This window comes from Trachurus trachurus (assembly GCF_905171665.1).
Source record: "Trachurus trachurus genome assembly, chromosome: 4".
Classification (NCBI taxonomy): Eukaryota; Metazoa; Chordata; class Actinopteri; order Carangiformes; family Carangidae; genus Trachurus; species Trachurus trachurus.
In genome coordinates this window covers 8,076,762-8,098,492 of record NC_139898.1, presented here as the reverse complement: position 1 = coordinate 8,098,492, position 21,731 = coordinate 8,076,762, and the positions used below count along the sequence as shown (strand labels likewise).

The window sequence follows — 21,731 nt, the reverse complement described above, 5'->3', positions numbered from 1 at the left end:
ACAATGTTCACAGCAATCATGTTTATGTACAATGCAAAATAACTTGATAGTGCGAGAAAAACAAATTAGATGTGGAAGCACAAAAATGCAAATGATATTCCTTCAAAAAGGGAGGGATTAGAAAAAGTAGATTTTGTGAAGGCTGTCAGAGCATGATGGTGAAGGTAGATACTGAAATCAGAGTGAGAGTGTGACAGTAAGGTAACCTACAGCATTACTCTGTACAAGATGCAATTCCTAACAGGGCCATGATGAACCTATTACATCCCCCCACACATCAGTGGACAGATAATTACAGGCGTGTCCTATATAGTTCCTTGATAATAACCTAACTACAATCAATAAGGAACCAGACTGTGAATCCAGAACACAAGTCAACACAACCACTCCAGCAGAATAAGTATTTTCAAATATTGATGTACATTCAGTGTGATTTCTTTTTTTTGTGTGTGTCTGCACCAACAAAACTTTGGTTGGCTAAAATGTGATGCACATTAAAAAGGCCCAATGAAAACAGGAGGAACAATCTCAACATTGAGATCAGACTGGAGTTCACATCTTAAATTTGGGTTGGTAGAGGAAACCAGACAGAAATGAGTGCTTGAGACAGTGTAATGTACAGTGCAGCAGGGATTCGCTCAGTCATGATGCTTTAGCTGGAAAAAATACAACCGTAGTCTCTGCCAAGAAAGTCTGTGATAGACTTTGATCACAACATTGATCTTCCAATACAACAAACAAAAGATGAACAGACATTTGACTGTTTGATTAACTCACAACTACTGACACTTGTATACACATGTAGGATTGTAAAATGTTTTGACTGAATAACTTTCAAGGTATGTCCATAACACACATAATACTTTCCAGTCTCAGTAGATTAAAGTATTGTCTGCATTAGAAGCAAATACAAACATATTGAGCTGGCACAGAAAACAACGATATTTTTGAAGTCTTTTGTCAAGGTTAAATGCTTTAAGATGCAGTCTTCATACATGCTCACATGTCCCCTCTGTCGTGGATCATGCTCTACAGGCTGGCTGACCTGAGGCATGCTCATTGATCACTCTGAAATGCGGATGAAACCGCACAGCAGCATCCTTTGATCAGATGAAAAAGATGGGAAAAATAACAGTAGAGGACAATTGAACTTTGACACTGTTAGCAGCATTGATTTTTTTCTATTCAAAGCATGATTGTTTAACATATATAATAAACATGCCCATTGACAATCCCTAAAAGCTTTTTAAATAAATAAAACCAAAATCACAAGTATAATGTGTGTTATGGAAATTTCCATATTACATGCCATTTGATTGCCATATTATATCTAACATTTAACTGCAAAAGAGAGAAGTTTTGAATATGTAAGTGATGATGATGATGATAAAAAGCAGGAAAGTGATGATATTATCTGCAGACACTTCCAGAACAGTATTATAGCAGCATGAAGGATGTAGTTTCAAAGCAACTGGTGCAGAGGCACACTATACAGTATGCCCATACAGTATGACTGAAAAGAGAGGCACTACATTTAATCAATATACATTTCATTCAGACAGTTTCTCATCCTGGACTGTGAGGAACAGTTTCTATTTTTGACCATTTAACAAAGTAGCTTTGTGCAGCTGTGAATGGACAGACCACCTTAGTGTTCTCTACCTAGTACATTGATCTGGTCAGACGTGTGTTAGTCGGTCAGGGGTAACCTAATCATAAAGGGGATTATTACTCAGGCAATCAGGTAAAGAAACTGGCCAATCATCAAGTTATTAAATAGTCGCAATAGCATTAATTGCATGGGGATCAGGTCGTATTATTCAAACATTTACGGAACTTATATTAAAAAGTGCAGTGTGCAGAAATTGCACGGTACTACTGCTTTAGAAATATAAATGTCTTTGTAAATAAATACATGCAGAAATAAATAATAAAGCTGTTAAATATCTAAATATATCACATTTCAAAACAAAATTCAGGTAGAGAATGAGATTAAATCGGGAGGATTAATGGGATGATATTTGATTACTAAACATGTGAATGTGGATGCCCACAGTGCTTTAGCTACAAGAAGCTAAAACGACATGGATTTATCAAAATGCCACAAGAACATGAAGTCTACTGTATGTTGCTATGCCATTCCCTTGCCAGGCCATGTGTGCTAAAGTTTCTAAGTACAGTAGTTTTAGAGACAGGAGGCAGATTACTCAAAGTCAGGAGTCAAGGACCAGAAAGAAGAGAGAAATATTCTGAAGAGTTACACTCAACTGTCTTTTTTTTCTTTTTCTTTTAGCGTGTATTTTTTTTTTTAGCTGTATGTTGTATGCAAACCAGTTTAGACACTGTATATATAGCTGTAGAGCAGAGTAGAGAAGAACCTGCATGTTTGCTTATTTACTGATGCAAATGTAGCAATGTGATCCTCACTGACATGGCAGCTTTAAGTTAAGATAAATGTCACTGCATTTTTTTAAGGGAGTAAATGTATAAGGCTTGATGTGTCACTGACAACAACTACAGTACATTACCATACGTATGTAATCTGAGATAAGAAACTGTTGCTACTTGCTCCATTTTCTTCACCCGTCCAGCTATGAATAAACTCCAGTACAGTACAGTGACAGCTTTTGAAGAGGTTCTTCAGACTACGAGACTCACACCGCAGCAAAGGCCTGACACAAAATGGGCGCTTTAGGTGCCGAGGACACTAGTGATAAACTGAGAACGTACAGGGGGAGAGATGGTTGTTGGTGATGGTGGTGGTGGGGACGGGGCTCAGCACAGGGGGGAGGGATAAGGACAAGGATCTATGTACATAGAAGTCTTTGCGTTCATCCTTCTCTTGTGAACTGTGTTCAGGGCGTTGTCTCACATCCTCATCTGTCCGGCTCGTCTTCTCGACAGCTTCGACCTGAGAGGCAGATGACATGGACATGATGCATGTCAAATATACAGCTTTTCAATTTCATCTACAGGGAGAGGATTTGGTATTTTTGTACCTGATAGTTCCTGCAAGGAGAGGATTAAATGCATACAGCCAGTCATGCATCTCTTTGTCATTAGTGGCTTGAAGCAATATTCCACGATGCTCTGTACACACAGCAAATGTGTTTGGGGTCTGTTGAGAAAGACAGAAACAGTGAAAGATGGTTAAGGAACAAAAGAGCGAACAGAGGAGATTTGGGGGTTGGTAGACCGCCTACTGTACCTTCAGCATTGCCTGCTGGTCCTCGCTGTACTCCACCTGAGCTGAGGACAGGTTGAGGATAGCTCGCTCCACAGTGTCTCTCTCTGTGTTGTAGATGTAGACGTACGGCCGTCGCACCACAACATAGCGCTTCACCCATCCGTTAGTGTGTGGCTCTAAGAAATGTATGTAACCCTTCTTTGACACAATGGGGCTGAGAGAGAGAGATCACATATTACCACATGTCGTAATACAACCAAGAGGTTGTCTACGCAACATTTGTTGGGGTGGCTGTATCAGACTCACCTGACTCTGATCTCCTGGATGTCCGGGACAAATTTGCGGGTGCGAGGTTTGGTGTCAGAGGGTCCATTCAGGGTCTTCTTGGCCTCCGCGTCCTGCTGCGTGTCAGGACCGGGACTGACGGCACGAGAGCGAGGCATAGGTGGTCTGCAGCACAAAAAGAAGATATTTGACATAACAAACCAGAACCAGTGCAGTGCTAAACATTGTATTCAAAAGAAAGAAACACTTCCTCATATATACAACAAAAGGCAACCATGGCTACTGAATGTACCAAATGATACAAGTATGACTCTACGAACGCGTCTTAAGACTTACCTGAGTTCAGTGTTGCCGTAGCAACCTTCAACCAGCGAAGGGCATGTTGAGGAGGGTGTGATTGTGTTGAGAGCAGAGATTGAAGTGGAGTCTCGTAGTGTTGTGACAGACATCTCTGAGATCTGCAATGCCGAAAACACATAAGACACATCAATTACTGAGAACCCATCAACAGACACCAATCATGTCATCTTTATTTAAATATCTATATGTTTACATGGGAATCTATGGCACTACCTTGCTTTCACTGGCGCTGACACACACATGTCCGTATTCTCTGTTGAAGGAGTGTGTGAGCAGCCTCAAACACTGAAAAGGACAGAGAGCTTAAAATGTCTGTGTGTGACTGTACTTTCTCATACACTTTACTCCGTCATGTCAAAGATCAGAGCTCAAGTTGAACCTGAAATTCACAGAATAATTATGGCTGACCTTGGCTGCGAGCTCCCTCTGCCTCTCCGTGGTGATTTCGGAGCTGGAGCTGCTGACCTCCTGGTCGACCCCGGGCGGCTGAGGAGACTCACTCAGCTCCTCAGTGACACAGGACTGCAGGGAGTCCTGGCCCATGAGCAGGGTAGACTCCAGTTTCTCTCTCAACAAGAGGTAATGTTTGGTTTTCTCCACCTGAGAGAACGAAGAAAAACATCACAGTCACTGACTACGGACAATGTCTGTCACAATGTTTGGAAATAACAGAGAAAACTGTGTCTTAGACATTGATTAAAGGTTGATTCATTTCGATGTTGTAAGAGGGTTAATCATGACATGAGGTTTTGAGTGACGGTTTCCATATTCTATTTAAAGTTACTACGGTAAAAGAGAAGTAACTAATGCTCTCACGTCTTGAAGTAGACTGAGTTTCTCCAACTCCCACTGGTGGTCCAGAATGAGGCTGTCACTGCGAGGCCTCCACCCAGCCAGGTTCTCCTCCCCACGGACGTAGGCCACTGAGGTGTCCAGCACCCGCCTGCGTCTCCTCTGCATACCTGGGGTGGGAAAGATGCAGGATTAGAAAAGCTGCAGAGCTGAAGAGTTTAAAGCCGAACAACTGAGTCTCAAGTCTCACCTGGGCTTCCTGCATCTGCCAGGTTACATAAGCTGACCTCATAAACTCCAGTCACTCGGTTTCTAAAGAAACAAACAAAAAAACAAATCAAAACAGAAAAATCGACTGAGTGTACAGACAAAACTACAAAATGTCTTTTGTTGGTTCAAATTTCTCACCCATCTGCTGCTCTCAGGCTTCCAGTCCCAAAAAGGTTGCGAATGGAGCGGGTGGCCGAGAGCTTTGTGTCTCGTGAGTAAAACACCATGCAGATATCTTTGGTTATGACTGCGGGCTGCGTGCAGTTCTCCATCTGTAAGTGAAAGAAGTGGAAGATTTGTGAACATTGTTTTTCTGGAATAATTTATACTGTACATGACCTCTGCTACTGAAATGAATGACCTTACCTCCACATAGGCTGATAGGGTCATGTAGATTTTCTCCCCATATGGAGTGACTCGGTTTAGTAGCAGAGAGTTGTGCATGGAGCTGTCCCAAGCTGTCTCAAAGCGGTAGAAGGTCCTGAGGTGATTTGTTAAACAAGAAGCCAGGACAGTGAACCAGCAGTCAACATTGAGGCCATAAAAAAAAAACTCAACTCAATATATTACGGTTTGACAACCTAACAACAGAGACTTTAACATGAAATCAGGATACACTTCAATAATTAAAAAATACTTCACATATGAAAAGATGTGCACTAACAGTTTATAATCTGACACACTGAGAACATAATATTATGATTTACTGTTGGCATTGTACAGTATTAAACATAATGTGACTATTCTCAGTATTTAAAAGCTTTAATGGAAACGTTTTGCATGCAACAGGCTGAGCTGACGTTCTGCCTTGTACAAAACACCATAGAAAAGCAAAGAGAGCTGAGATGACTTTTAATACATTAAAAAAGGGAGGGGAGGATGAGAGACAGCCAGAAGAAATGAGGGACAGGGCAGTGAAATACCTATGGTCAACTCCCAAGGAAATGCTGTGAGAAAGAAGAAATCGGCAAAAGAATAGAAAGTGAGAGTCAGGAAGTATGTTGTGGTTTTGCGCTTGTGTGGCTGGGATGGTGTTTGTCTTTTTCCACACTGTTATCTCATTATGTAAACACTGTCATGAACAGTGCATCTCACCCATAAGAGACCAGTTGAGAAATCCTGTGGAAGGTGCTGCTTGACTTGATGCAACCGCTCATCCTGCTCTACCATTGAAAAGGTCAAATAACAGCACAAAAACAATACTGCTCTCTGTTACGCCTCTGATTTACTCCATACGATATATAATGTACATGATTTTCCCTATTTCCCCCAAGAGGGAATAATCACGCACTGTAACCGGTTGTTCCTCTGGCCTTTGGCCCTGTACGGCCTTAAATCTAAAAAAGATAATCCAAGCAAGAATTGTAAAAGGAAACTAATGTTTCTGTGAGCCATAAAAACATGTTGAATGGACTCTTCATGAGGTTCAGATGTTGGCCCCAAACTGGCCTTGGACTGAAGTGACCTTGTGGGAAAGTGGACATTGTGTCACCCTGAAGAAAGCAAACAGACTGTTGTAAAGAGAACTGACTGCTTCTCTGTCAGAGTTGTGGCGACTCCGTGCAGAAATGGCCTGTTTTGGAGTATTTAACAAGTGCAGTAACACACACAGGCGCACACGCACTGCTTTCCCAGTAGTAGAAAACTGGTCACTTACACTACAAGGAAGCAATTTCCTCCTCGCACTACACCAACATGTGCTTCTCTACATTTTACTACCTCCTAAAAATGCAGGAGCCAGGATTGAAGTCATGCTGCTGGCGTTACATGTGAGGAACCATTTGTTTCTGGTGTCTGGCAGAGTTTCACTGAGGTACAAGCAGGATTTAAAAATATTCACAACATTGCAGTGATTTTGGGCAAAGTGCTACTGGTGAGGTAATGGCTCACTAGATTACATTTTAATGGCTGCATTTGAATATTGTGCCAGAGTGGGTACTGTAAATGATGTGATCCATATTACAGCACTTGAGTAATAGTGGATGACTTGTGTTCCTGTTACTACTCTGTAGCTGTGATGGGAAGCACTCTCTGGCCCTCAGTATTAGAGGTAACTAAGAAAATCATATCCATGGATTCAAAATATTGCTTCACAGCAAAGTCAACATTATGAAAATAATAAACAGAGTGAAGGGAGCAAAGGGGAAGATTACAGCTTTTTCCAAATGTTGAGAATGTTCTTGCTAAATACAGGATGATTTTCTTAGCTTTTGTTGTTTCAAACTAACTGTTGTTAAAATGGATCACTACCGCCCTCTACTGGCACGTCATACTAATATATCTTACTCGCACTGAAATCTTACAAGTTCCAGATATTGAGTGCAATCATGTTGGGTGTGACTTTTTGCATCAGTAAACAATCATATGGCAGACAGAGTACAAAGACAGTAGTGATACCGTACTAATGTGGGCAACATTTTAAAGGTCCCATGTTGTACTTGTTACCACTGCTTGAGCTGAAGTTTTGATATCCATAGGAGGAGAGGTGTGTTGTGTGGTTTTAAGCACCAAAAGCATCTTGAAAAAGTTTTACTTCCTCCTCTCTCAAGCCTCTCTCTGGATCTTACAATAAGTAACAAAAGGTCAGTGTAAAAAAAGAAAAAAAGATAGACTTCTCTTCTGATTAGCTGACTGTTTTTCAGAGCAGTCAAATAACAATATGGCAGATTTCAGGTAAAACACTCATCGAATTCTGCGAGGCTTGACAATGGGTTTGGATGGGACAGGTCGTGGGCCATGGCTGAGGGCAGATGGTCATTGCTTTGTTGTGACATCACAGAGTTACAGAAGTCCTAACTGCTTGTTTTGTTTTAAGATAATAGTTCCTGAATACAGGCTTGGTGTGTTTGCCTGTGGACCGAGTCTTACTTCCACAGTATTGATATTGAACCCACATCTGTTTTATAATGGAAAAAGACTTGGAACTCAAACCTATATCTTAACAATATTGGGACCTTTAAAATTCCTGCGTTCTGAAAAATGCAAAAGTGACCAGATATTGACTGTACACTTTCTGAAATCAGCATTATAAGATGATTCCTGCAGCAACTGCTGAAGTGGAAACAGAGTATGATACTGGCCCCACGACACCTCCGGCAGAGACACAGCCAAGGACAGTCCACGAGAAGCACAGTGAGCCATGCAGACCCTGTCCATCATAAACGGCAGCCTGATAACAGCTCAAACACACACCCAGCGCAGCAAGAGAACCAGGGACATGCAGGAAAGTTTCCCTCACTCCTCAGGAGAGGGAGAAAACAAAGAGGCACAGATGAATTGCTGACAGTAATGGCAGAGTAGGAGAGAAGGAAACAAAATCACTGGAGGATGACTTGGAATGACAGGGTGTAGAAGAGGATGTTAGAAAGATGAGGTGTTTGTGTAACTTAAGAGCACGAGAAGAGAGGCAAAATAATATACCTAGGCATGTCCGAATCAAGAAACTGTCTGCGAAAGCAAAAAACAACATTCCGTTAGTGGACTGGAGGGAGAAAAATGTTAGCATCCATTTACACCTTGATGTTAGTATTAGCAAGACTGAGCAGAGACCATGCTGGACCACAGCCTGGTGCTGAGCCTTAACTCTTGGCTCCAGAGGCCAAGACAACACTCATGTTTAGTATTGTACTGAGGGTTTGAACCCCCTGGGATTCAGCACCATGGTCAAAGATGGGCTGGTTGAACAGGGCCACTGGTCAGAGCTGCTCAGAGCATTTAAACTCCGTAAACCAAGGTCTGGGCGATCATGTTGTTGGTGTTCTTACACTTTTGGGAGAGTGGTTGGGAAAGGGAATAAGCAATGAGCCAAAAAAAACAGAGGGTTACAAAAATCATTAGCTAAATAGCAAAATTTCTTTAAGACTTAGTTTTCATGTACTCAGCTTGGGTGACTGAATAATTAAGGCTAATTGACATCAACAGAAAATCTACAATATGTGTCCCTATTATTACACAGTTAATTTACTGTAAAATACAGTACTACTCAACGGTAGGCCAACAGACTGGTGATGTTAGGTGATTTTAAATGTTAGAGAATAAACTCATCAAGAGTAGATAAACTTTTACCATACTGTAAGCCTCAAAAAGGGCTACAAGCCTTAAAAGACACATACTGCCCTCTACTGGCTGGCTGCAGAAACACTGTGTAAATTAAATGAGATATAATAGAGATCAGAGCATGATTAACAGAGCTTTTAGTCATTTTTATCTACAGATGGTGTTTCTTAAATAGCAAAAGTTAATCAATGGATTCAGTAAAGTGATAATGAAATGTTATATGTCCAATGCATGACAACATATTAAGTCTTTATATACAGTAGATTACAGTACAGTAGTTGGTGAGTTGGTGATCTTACACTACTTTTAGTGATACATGCTGCTGAATAAGCAAGAAAGACATGCATTTTGATTTCATATTGGGCTGCTACAGTATCAGTTCATGAAGATACAGGAAAATGAGGGTCCTTGGTGAAACTTAAAGGACCATAAAGGTCATAAACAGGTAAGTGTCAGAGTTAGTAAATCTAATCATGGTTGAGAGATGGAAGAGGTTAGGGGTGAGGTGATTAACACGGTGAAATGTAACATGTAGGTGCAACAATGACAATCAAACCACAAGAGCACAGATTAACACCAAGGAGGGTCGCACAGCCAGCAAGAGTGAATTCATAGCTACTGGTGTGGCAGATGTAGGTTTAAATAAACCAGGGGAAATCAATTTCAATTTGTTCATGGTCACTCTGGATTTTAAATGTGACCTTCTGCAGTTAGAGATAGTTAGAGAGACAGCAGATCCATGCAGGCACGGTGTTAAGGTAACAGCACAAATAATTTGCTAGGATTTGCAATAACATTCAAGTTGTGCCTCTTCTGTCATGCTTTTTTTCTGACGAGCTGGTTCACGATGCCATGCATTTGCCCGGGTGTCGTGTTCCAGAGCATGAGCTGCCACAGCAGAAATGAAGCAATGTCAGCAGATATGACTGTAGGCAAACTGTACAGAGGTTTGCAATTACAGTCAAGCTGCCACAATTTAATTGTACCTTTGGACACTGAGTGTTTCTAATCTTGAATTCAAAACGTTACAATAGAAACAGTGGTGCAGTGATGTATTTCATCTGTGATGATATTGCAGCTGCATAAGATGTCTTCATTTGTACGTACCTGTCATCTTGCATGGGCCTGACATACCCAGCAGACAAAATATTGAGTGAGAGAATATTGGGGTCAATGATGGTCTCATCAGCTTCAGGGGTGTTGCGGAGACGTCCTGGGAAAAAAACCAACAACTCAGTAACAACAGTTCAAACACATAGCTGGAGAAATATTTGGTTTTCAAGGTGACAAAAAGGCATGGAGACAAAACTTACCCACAACAAGCTCACGGACTTCTTTCCACTCCATGTCACCTCCAGATTCATGTACAATAGTAACAGTTATTCTCCTCTGAAGGCCCTACAGAGGGAGAAAAAGAGGTGTGGTTATGTTCAGTACATTTAAAATATTCCAAATATTATATTTACTCAGTGCAACTGCCATACCTGGTGCAGAAGGAATGTGCCATGGCACGGCATTCCTCCTCTGTGGTCCACCACTGCAGGGATGTAGCTGAAAAACAAACCTCACTTGAGTTATCATACAAGACAGGTTTCTGTGGTTTCCAGTAATTATCAAATGTATGTATTCATTAAATTTAATGGGAAGCTCTGCAAAATGATTCTAAGTACAGCGCTAGATAATTTGTGAGGGTTGACATAGGGCACTCACTCTCCATTGGCCTCTAGCTCACAGATCTCGAAGAATACCATGAGATCATATTTACAGTGGCAGGGTCCTGCCTGTGGGCGGGTCATGGTTGTCAGTTTGGTGGCAGGTACTGCGTTGAAAAAGGAGATACAGAAGGTTATCAAGGAAGACGTGGGAGGATAAAGGGAGAGCAGAATGAACAGGGAGCTGAGAACAGCTCTAATCCTACTGAGGAAAGAGAAAGGGAAGAAAATAGGAAATCAGTGAGGCAGGGAAAGACAGGAACCACCGAGTCCTGTAGAAGGACGTCCTTTACTTTAGCAGATTTATTGACAACTCTGCAGCCCTTTCTTACAAGAGATGAACACTCTAGGGTTCACTGTGCAGTTTGGGAATTTTTGTGTATATAAATAGAGACAGAACCATTCAGTGCACGAGGCTAAGCATATGCACAATCTCCTTAAACTAGTCTCCTTAAAAGAATCAATGTTTTTGATTTTTGATCATCATGGTAGAAGTGACTGAGGTTTGTCTGACTCAAATTTAAGACAGGAGTTCAGATTTAAGAGAGAGTGTGCATGAAAAATCATTTGCATGCAACAAAAAGTTTAGGCCCATACTCTACAGTATAATAAATCAAACATTGTAGATATTATATGTATGTTTCTATGTAATGTGTTTGTATGCTTCTGCACATGTATTTGCACAATCATCTGCACACTGCACAAATACTATACAGCATAGGCCAAGAATTGTAATGTATACAGTGTATTGAAGCATTCAAATCCTCTTTTCCTTTGTTGTAGTTATCATTTAAAATAGTTCATTATCTTTTTATCTGTCTTAATTCTTTGGTTGCTATAACATGAAATTCCCCCATCTGGGTATCAATAAAGCATTTTTATGTGTGTTACAATTTGATGTACCATATACATGTACATTGACATTCTTATCTGAGAGAGTATTGCTCATTACTACTGTAGCAGAGAGAGATTGCAATTTAGTTCTCGAGGAGCTCAAAGAGGGAACTGCAGGGACAATCCACCACTCAGGACGACAGTAAACACACACTACATTAGAGCCAATCCAACTGAATGCTGACATGAGAAAGATCCCTTTTTATATCGATTCAAGTGAATCAAAAGACTATTACAGTTTCTACCAGTCAGTGACCAGCAGTAACTGTAATTTGAACTATAAAATGCTGAATATTTTATTACATCCTATACTGTGTTCTTTGAAATCATATTGAATCAGTTAATTGTATTTTGGCGGTCACTTGGTTTTGGTGCTTCTTTCACTGTGACTCCAACCAAGATAAAGACTTGATATAAAAAAAGATTTTCAGACGCAGGATTCTTTTGGATTTGACATCAATAACCAACCCGGCTTCTGAGCTTTAATAACTGAACAGATAGAGGTGGGTGGAGCAGTCAACTGAGCTTGCTCATTTGCTTCCAGTAGGAAGGAAGCAGCCAAGCCAGCAGCAGACAGAGCGTGGCCTGACAGCGAGTCCACCAGTGCCCCATTGAACACATCTGGGACCAGGTATCGGATCAGCTCCAGTGATTTCTCCCGGTCCGGCGAGGCGTCAGAGTCTACTGCTCACACCCAACAACATGAAGCTAAGATGACATGACGTGCAGGCAGACCAATACAAAGACTGTGCAACATTATGCAGCATACACATCAACCATGGAATTTAAGAAAACTAACCCCAGCCTGGAGTTTATTTACCTGGTTTGGACAGAGGCATCACACGTGGGAACTGTCTTCTGCACGGACGCAATGGACTGGTTGTGGAAATAACAACACAAATTTAATGTGTCATCATGAAAACAAAACAATGTAGACTCTTATTGCTTTGCCTGTACAAGTTGGCCTCATAGTACCTGATGACGTCTTTACAGAGAGGAAGGAAAGGCTGCTTTTGGTAGTGTCCAAACACCTCAAACACAATTGGCTGAGTTTTGATGTAGTCAACAAAGGATTTAGTAACTTCCACAGCAATCTGCAAAAACAGCACAGAGATACATTTAGTAAAATGGCAACGACACATGATTAAGGCAGGGTCTGAGCGCTCCTTACGTTCTGCACATGGTAGAAGCCGAGGGGAGGGCCGCGGCCTGTGTTCTTTAGGGGCTCAGTGGAGAAGGCTTCATCATGGCGGTGGATGAAACTGAGATCAAAATAGTGAGACACAGAGATATACATATGAAAATGTCAAAGAAATACAATTGATATTGAGTGTCATGAGTATGATTATAAAAACATTTCGAAGAATGCTTACTTGAACTGGCAGAAGATGTCAGCATATTCTGCAGAGATGCTGGAGGCCTGCAGGACAGTTACCCTGAAGGTGAATATATTACCAATCCTGAGGTGCTCCAGGGCATCTAGCGGGCCCTCCAGAGTGGCCTTCAGTGGATTCTCCAGCTCCTCTCCACCAGCTGTTACAAATGCAAAACAAAAATAGATACAGCTTTATGATGTGTTCATTTCAGGGCATTGATTTAGAGTGATTCAGTTTGAGAATCACCTCCTCCTGTCTTTGGGCCACCATCAGCCCTCAGAGCCAGGTCTGACAGATTAACCAGGGGACACCACAGACACACACATCCAAACACACAAAGTGTGTGTCCATTCACTCATAGTATATGATTACCCTCACCTGTGTTGTTGTTGACTTCATCGGCTGAGGGTCCTATTTCTGCGTTCTGCCCCTCCCCCTCCACGATACGAAGCTCTTCCTGGGAAATCCCTGTGCGGGACAGTCCCACAGAGCAGGTCTCTGACTGGAACTGCAAAAGCAGTGTGCAGACTGGTTAGTAGGTGACTGTATGTATACAGGTCCAATTTATAGTCCAAACAGAAATTTCATCTACCTTTTCATATTGCTGATCTTCAAATGAGATTTTGGCAGTGCCTGACTGCCTTACTCCTGAACCGTAGTCGGGAGCTTCCTCATCCGCTGGAGGGAAACACAAAGCACCTTCACTTCACTCCCTCAAGAAGTCTCACACAGCCTTTCTTTTCATTCCCTCATACAGTCGGGCTGAGGATCCGAGCCTTACCTGATATGGCCTGCACTGCCACACGGAGGAAGCCCTTTACTTCACCCTTTTCACTGACGATGGCCACACGGTGGACGAGAGGAACCGGGTACAGCAGATTACTGAGATAAACAAAAGCCCTGGGCAGGAAGAGAGAAAGACAACGAAGGATTAGAGACAACCGATCTAAGGAGACGTGTCAGACTTGATAAATGTCACTGGACTGGACAACAGAACACAGAGCTGCAAAGCAACCAAACAGAAGCTGGGACTGCTCTTGCGATGGCCATGGCTGCCCTTTACTATCGCTTCTTGGGGGCTTTTCCTCACCATCTAGAAATGATGACATTCTCAGGACGGTTATGGGTCACATGCAGTACTCCTTAGCTTCTGTACTATACTGATAATGAAAGCTTGGTGAGGCTAAGGAGCATGTGTGTCAACTTTGACTCCTTTTCAAAATATTGGAAAGCTGCTCAACGCTAAGCTGAAGAGCAAATGCTTTCCTCATTCTGAAATCTTTCTTTGTATTGCTTAATGATGATGTTCTACTGCACTAACATGTAAGTAAAACATGTGCGTGCCTCAATATAAAGACACTACACTAAAAATGAAATGTACAGAGCTAAACTAAACACTTGAGGCACTTAAGTTTTAGACGAGGCACCATTAGATTTCAATAAGTCTAACAGTAGAGCATATAAATGTGGGAACAACTGTGTTACAAACATTTCTCCTTCTGGTTATTCAGTCTCTAGTGTGTAGCTACAATACATGATCTTGCAGTCAAAGACCATGTTTTCCACGAGCCAATAGGGGTAGACATTTAAGGGTGGAGTGTAAAAAGGGAGAGGCTTATGACAAGATTGGTGAGGTGCAAATAAGGCATGCTCAGGACAAAAAAGGTGAACAAAAATGCTTCCAACTTCTCGACTCAAAGGAATCAAAAGCAAATGGAACAGAAATCATCATACCAAACATGGCTCAGCTTGAATAAAAACTGCCAACAGCTTGAAAGATTATATGCTACACCAAAAACCAACGAATGACATCAGAAATCAAAGCGCACCTCTTGGGTGAAGTGCAAGTTGTGCAAAATAGGGGCATTAGTTCATCATCAGACGTATTCAAGTAAAAAAATTGACAAAAAAAGGTCTAAATGAAAAGACTTGTGCTCTGGCATGCCTAAAAGAGACAGCTGCAGTAGAAACCAGCTCTTTCATCTTGAGATTTTGAGTCTTCCTTGATCTCCACTTTGCTATTTGATATGAATAATTTTCAGTCTCTTACGTGCTTATTCAGGTTTCACAGCATGGTGAGAACATTTCGCTGTGGGTCCCTGTGTTATGCAAATTAGATGTCGGTATACTCCATGAGACATGTCAGTGCTTGGGCTAAAGAATGGTCCTCTGTTAAAACTTTTACATTTAGCCACACAAGTGAGACACACAACTCAAGCAGCATCAGCATTGCTTGAATTTCATGGAAACAAGTGACATGTACTGACCCACCCCTGGCTGACTTCAAGCACTTAAAAAAAAAAGTAGAACTGTAATATGAGTGAGAAGCATTTAGTTTAAGTTAAGAACACAACAGTTTGCAAAAAATAATAGTAATAAAAAATAAACAAACCAAAACAAGCATCTAATTGGATGAGATTAAAGAAAGAAAGCAAAAGATAAACCTTGAAGCCCAGAAATGTCTACTCCAGAGTCCACTCAGTAACAGAGTCATGAAAGAAAATATTGTATATATTGTAGTGTTCTGACATTTGAGAACATTTGTGTCTCAAACATATGACACACAGTGGCAATGACAACTGACAGAGGAAACAGGAAGTCAGATTGACTTGATGTGCTGAGGAAGCATGAAGGTTTTTAGAAAGATGAAATGAATGGAAATCCCACAATCAAACAAACTTAAGTAGAGTTGGTTTTTAAATCTTCACTGAATCTATCCAACTGAAACGGTCCAACTCCATGGTTATATTGCGACTGTGGATTACTCGTCCAATGAAAAACATCTGCTTGTTAACCAAAAAAACAAGCTACTTTGGACAGAAAATCTGTAATTGCCACATAGGAAAACAAAAGACATATGGTGGCCCTGAGAGTCAACACACTGCAGCTTCAGAACACACATACAAATAAACCAAACACAAATAAAGCCAACATATTTTTTTCCTATTGTGCCGCAAATACAGTACACACAACACAACCAAATAGTGCAATGCGCTGCAAGTACTGTAAAATGGGCAACAATCAAAGTGTTTCTGCTGAAAAGTGCTGAACCAAGCTGGAACACACTTATTCCAGATTAGAGAATTTAACAACAAGTAGCATAAATGTGTTATACAGCTATGTACTGTAAGTGCATCCCAGCCATGTTCAACAATTTTGGGACCCATTGTGCTGTGTCTATTTGCAGTGCATGTGTTTTTAAATTAATGATGTTTGTTAGTGTTTTGTTAGTTTGTGTTTTCTTAATTTGCAGTGTGTTGAGCCTTCAGTCCCACTGTACACTCAGAAACTTTAATTTCAAATGTGTACTCATGCACACACAATTCAGAAGAGTGAGGACTTTCTTCGTATCTGTATTGTGCATTGCATTTTCAAAAAAAATGTACTGTCCTCTGTGCTGTTGTCTACCGAGGGAAACAGACCCTGCGTCTCAGTGTGAAAGAGCTAGTTTCCTCCACCAGCATGCTCCCGAAACCTCACCAACCTTCCCACTACACTGAATAATGGTGAGCGGTCGTAAAAGGGATCCTGGCCTTCGCTGGAGCCTCGGCAGAGCTCTCCCTCATCATCATCATCATCATCATCATCAATATCCTCTCCCACAAGCTCCGAGGACGGGTCGTCCAAAAAGATATCATCGTCCAGGTCCTCCAACTCCTCCAACTCCTCCTCCCCTCGACCCTCCCGCTGCGAGTCAGCCAGCTCAGTAATTTCAGAGTTGGAGGGTGTCGGGGATGGGGTAGGGTCACTCATGCGCTCGCTCATGCATGTGTTGAAAATGGGGTTTCTGGTGCAGCCAGAGACATGGGAACTAGGTTAGTACAGTTGGATAGAAAGCACACACTTGTTCAAACAAGAGGGGTGGTAGAGCAGCATATGGAGAGGCCCAGTGAAGAAAACCCTCATCCTTTTGAACCCACATCTGCTGCTTTAGTGGACAGCACACAGTGGAGACAGAGACTACACGTGGAGGAGTGCAAACAAACTACTGTGGTTGTAAAAAGTGTTAAACCACCTATGAGAGGATAGCATGTAGTTCTGTGTTCCCAAACATGAGCATGATGAAGGACCATGTATAGGTGGAGGCTACTTGTGACACACAAATTCATTTAGGCCACTCTTTACCAGATATCTTGGTCTGAGTCAGACCTCAGACCCAGATTGGGTGATATCAGTGGAAAGGGAGGAACTATTAAATTACTTGGTTCATTTTTTAACAAATAGTCACTTGTAACTATCCAATATAACCAGTCTGCTGAGCGTGAATGTTGGTTTAGAGAATTTGTACTTAAATACAACAGAAACCCTCTGTAGATTCCCTGCTAATGTTTAACTTCAAAATCAGCAGCCCTCCATCATGAGTGCACTAGAGCAGTGATCTTAAAGGCTGTTTTTGGCTTTAGAGTACAAAAAATAATAAATACAAATGAATAATCCAAATAAAACTGCCACATCCACTTTCAGCTTAATTTGACTGGGCAGCTACGTTTCATTAAATGTGGTGCATTTGGCTACATAGGCCAGTATTACTCACCTATTGTATAACAGATATTATGAACGAGCTGACAAAGAACATATTTTCAGGGAACATTTGCTGCCTGATCATTTTTGCTTGTCTTGCAGGTGCTAAATGACATTAAAAGCTTTATATCCTGGATGTTATGTAACATGGGCATGTGACTATGTGTAGAGAGAGGGATAGAGAGAAAAGAAAGAAAGAGAGAGAGAGCTTGGCACAGGGTTTGTGAGGATGCATGCCAAGGTGGTAGAGAAAGAAGCAGCAGGCTTTGAGTAGGAGGACTGAAGAAAATTTGTCCTCAAATGTTTCACAGATGATTTTTCCCATTGGCACCAACAAGCAGAAGTGTTCATCAGTCCACACCTGTGTGTTCAAGCTGCAAAGCTTCATGTCCAGCAAAAAATACACAATAAATTCACAGTGACATCAGAAAAATAAATTCAGGAAAGAAACTTGATTCACCCTTGAAAAGCACAAATCATTAAAAAAAAGAACTCACAGTATAATGAAGACTGAAAAACCTTCTCAATCATCGGATTTGTGCAGCCTTGTTATCACTGTACAGTATGCTTATGACAAACAACGCCCAGTCAGTCCTTCGTACAAATACAGTTGTTATATTAGATGAGATATGATCACAGTGGAGCACTCAGAGCAGAGACAAGGGACATCAGACTTCAGTACATAATGACAGAGACATCATAATGAAGTGGGCTGCAGACTACTTCGAGCTGGTTGTCTCTGTCATTATGGTCTATCAGTTAACCACATGCACAGTATGTGGCAGTTCCCATTATGCTTAATGGACAGATATGACTACCACTGGGCTTCTGTTTGCTCACTGCTGTTGTCCTCTGTGTGTGCGCTCAGTATGAATGCCTGTCTGTGCTGTCATACACTGTGTAGGGCAGGTGGTAGTCAGTGTTTACTGTACCTGCCAACCAGACGGAACCAGGGGAAGCGATCATAGAAGGGGTCGCCTCCGGTCATCACATTTTCACAATCCTCAGTGGTGGTGTTGGGAACTTCAGCAGCACGGTCATACATCTCCCTCATGAGATCGAGCCTCTGCCTGTAAGTGTCAGCAACAATTACCAGGATCGTGTTATTTATGATTATAAGCTCCACAACATGGAGTTAATGAGAAATATTCTTGCGGTGAAAAGTGTGTTTTATGAGAAATGTATCCCTCATGGACATCGATGACATCTCTCCTTTTGTCACCGCCATATATCACAGGCTTACAGACATTTTTATTTGGTGAAGCAATTACTGAAGGAATGTTTCTAGTGAAATCATTCGACTTAATGAGCTACAGAGCAGCCAACTAAAATTATATGGTCTCTACATATTACAGTGTAACACTGAAAGAACATTGGAAAGCTACTTTAATGGCAGTAGTATTACAGTATGGCAGTAGTATGGCATATCTGTCACAGCATTAGACTTAATCTACATGTTACTGTGCTGTAGATTTAATTTAAGATGGATAAAATTGCCATTTTTGTCACTCAATCCATTTAATAACTCATACTGACAATGTGAGAACTTTTTTTTTCATGTAATGCAGTATTAAGAGCCTTTTCTGTGGTCAGATACCTCTTGTTTGCTCTTAGAACTTTATTAAGTCCACCTGAATGGATTGGACCTTTGTGAGGCACAAATCAGCACAGAGGCCACAAAAAAGTTTGGAAACACCAGGACTCTCCCTGGAGTCGACTTGGCACAAAGGTCTTTAACTTTGACTTTAACAAAGCATCACACGTTCTCTGCAGAGATGGGAGCATGAGCCAAAAGCACAAACATCTCAGCAGCACTCCAAAAATCAGACCTTTGTGGTAGCGTGGAGAGATCGTAGCCACTAAGCCTCCTCTCAGCTGAACTACAGTACAGAACGACCTGAAGCCAAAAAGACACTGAAGTAGCCACAGGACAAGTCTCTATCCTTGAATAGCCCAACCACAACCCCAGGGGTCAAAGAGACCAGAAGACATAAAATCGGACAGAGCTGGAGAGGATCAGACAGAGAATGGGATCAACTGCCCAAATCCAGGTGTGCAAAGTTTGCAGAGACTTACTCAAGGGTTACTACAAAGTCCTGAAATACTTATTTTTTATCTGCTACCATTTCGGTAACACTTTGATGCCTATCCCTATAACACATTATAACCATACTTATAATGATTTATAATGCAGTTATAGCACTGTATAACTATAGTTATAAACACTCATAAATGATCATAATGCTTTATAACAGTAGGCATAACACATTATAAAGCATTTTATCACCATATCACTTAAGGTCAGGTATTATAATACATAATAATTGTTAGTAACTCGCTGACAATGCCCACATCGATAATGCATTATAAATATAATTTAATGGGTAATAATTGTCTTATAAACGTGTATAACTATCATTATAAACACTCATAAATTATCATAAGGCTTTATAACAATAATCATAACACATTATAGAGCATTATAACTCTATTATAATACTTGATCTTATAAGCCATTATAAAATGGTCTATGATGTGTTATGCTTATTGTTATAAAGTCTTATGATCATTTATGAGTGTTTATAATGATAGTTATACACGTTTAGAAGCCAATTATAACACATTATAACTATACAGTATTTATGATGCATTATCAATGTGGGCATTGTCAGCGAGTTACTAACAATTATAACGTATTATAATACCTGACCTATAAGTCATGATAAAAAGCTTTAAAATGTGTAATGATTATTGTTATTAAGCATTACAATCATTTATGAGTGTTTATAACTATAGTTATACAGTGCTAGAATTGCATTATAACTTATTATAAGTATGGTTATAATGCATTATAGAGATAAATATTAAAAACATGTTTCTAGCAAAATGGCAATTTCATCAATTTCAGATTAATACTATGCCACATTAAAATCAGTCTGAAGGCTTTTTGAAGTCACCATACCTTAGTTTTTCTAATGTCCAGTAGTGAGTGGCTCCATTCTTCTGGTCCTGCACCTCCACTGCGACAATGGTACGTGGGAAGTGTCGCTTCTCTCTGTCTTTCGTTGCCTCTGGGGGCAACAGGTCAGGAGGCAGGGGTGAATAGAGAGTGTCTGTCAGCAGCACAAACTGGAACTGGACCTGCAGGGACACACCAAACATTGTTACAATCAAACTGCCTTTAACAACATCCGTTTATACAGTGGTCTATAGTAACAGAAACATGTTGGACCTTCTTCTTGAGTTCCACACTGATGGCATTGGCCTCTTTGAGGAAGATGGCATTTCCCCACAACAGGTCACGCAGAGAGGTGAACTGGTAGCACCTCCACTTACGAAAGCTCCACACAGCGAGCTCCCTCTCCCTCTCAGTCCACTGCACTGTGGGCCACAAGAATAATCCATCATCATCATCATCATCATCATCATCATCATCATCATCATCATCATCATCATCATCATCATCATCATCATCATCATCATCATCATCAAAAGGATTTTCTTACTAACAACACATAAATGTGTGAGCACATATTTGTTTCTGATTATATACACTACCTTCTTCCTCAGGCTCCTCCTCTTCTTCAGTGGCTTCTGGGTAATAACGGTCCACTTGCTTCTGAAGAGCTTCCAGTTTGCTCTCATAATCCTTAACAATTGATTGATGAAGATTCATGTTAAAACAGCTGGTTGTTGCATTAACAAGCCATTTAGGAACAGAGTTCAGTCAACTGGCAAAATCATTGAAATAGAGGAAATAGTTAATTCGCAAAATGTATCTATTCCATGTAAAGCATGTAAAATCTTAATATCTAAAAAAATAATAATCTTAAATTCATTTAAGATGTGGTATGAGAGATAACACCTATGAACACAAAAGAACAGAACATACTGTCATTTCTAACAATTATTTGACACAGTACAGAGCATACACCACATGGTTTGCAGCCTCTACCTGCACAATGAACCATGATAAACAATCATTCTGTATCAGCTTTTCAAAGAACCTAAGCAGATGAGGAACAGGAGAAAACCTCTTGGTGGTGATGATACTTTCAATCTGCTCATTACTGTACCAGTCTTTGCTGCTCCAGAAGGTTGTGGGTCTCCTCTCTTTCTTTTCGATACTGGTCCTCCAACTCCTGCAGCCTGCACACATGAAAAAAAGAAGCTTGAGAGAAATGATGCTTCACCTCACAGGAAACAGCCTATGTGTTCGAAATGTGTTTTTCGCCACAAATAAATCACAGTAGAGTCCTTAACAGTGTGCGGTGGTTA

The 21,731-nt window shown here is 40.9% G+C and overlaps 1 protein-coding gene across 1 annotated transcript in view; it reads right to left on the bottom strand.

The window, feature by feature from the left end:
* Positions 1-2,868: 2,868 nt before the first annotated feature.
* Positions 2,869-21,731, bottom strand: part of kif1aa (kinesin family member 1Aa) — a gene marked incomplete at both ends in the record, with an annotated part of 35,657 nt that continues 16,794 nt past the window's right edge. The window contains 28 exons of the mRNA XM_083970833.1: positions 2,869-2,911; positions 3,000-3,118; positions 3,209-3,401; positions 3,494-3,637; positions 3,809-3,930; positions 4,046-4,117; positions 4,241-4,432; positions 4,649-4,794; positions 4,875-4,936; positions 5,033-5,166; positions 5,261-5,375; positions 8,315-8,341; positions 10,058-10,163; positions 10,264-10,348; positions 10,435-10,501; positions 10,661-10,769; positions 12,377-12,432; positions 12,532-12,650; positions 12,728-12,818; positions 12,930-13,089; positions 13,311-13,440; positions 13,525-13,610; positions 13,714-13,832; positions 18,386-18,523; positions 20,416-20,594; positions 20,686-20,834; positions 21,012-21,102; positions 21,530-21,602. Coding sequence (XP_083826959.1) covers positions 2,869-2,911; positions 3,000-3,118; positions 3,209-3,401; positions 3,494-3,637; positions 3,809-3,930; positions 4,046-4,117; positions 4,241-4,432; positions 4,649-4,794; positions 4,875-4,936; positions 5,033-5,166; positions 5,261-5,375; positions 8,315-8,341; positions 10,058-10,163; positions 10,264-10,348; positions 10,435-10,501; positions 10,661-10,769; positions 12,377-12,432; positions 12,532-12,650; positions 12,728-12,818; positions 12,930-13,089; positions 13,311-13,440; positions 13,525-13,610; positions 13,714-13,832; positions 18,386-18,523; positions 20,416-20,594; positions 20,686-20,834; positions 21,012-21,102; positions 21,530-21,602 — 3,127 coding nt within the window. The remainder of the gene's footprint in view (positions 2,912-2,999; positions 3,119-3,208; positions 3,402-3,493; positions 3,638-3,808; positions 3,931-4,045; positions 4,118-4,240; positions 4,433-4,648; positions 4,795-4,874; positions 4,937-5,032; positions 5,167-5,260; positions 5,376-8,314; positions 8,342-10,057; positions 10,164-10,263; positions 10,349-10,434; positions 10,502-10,660; positions 10,770-12,376; positions 12,433-12,531; positions 12,651-12,727; positions 12,819-12,929; positions 13,090-13,310; positions 13,441-13,524; positions 13,611-13,713; positions 13,833-18,385; positions 18,524-20,415; positions 20,595-20,685; positions 20,835-21,011; positions 21,103-21,529; positions 21,603-21,731) is intronic.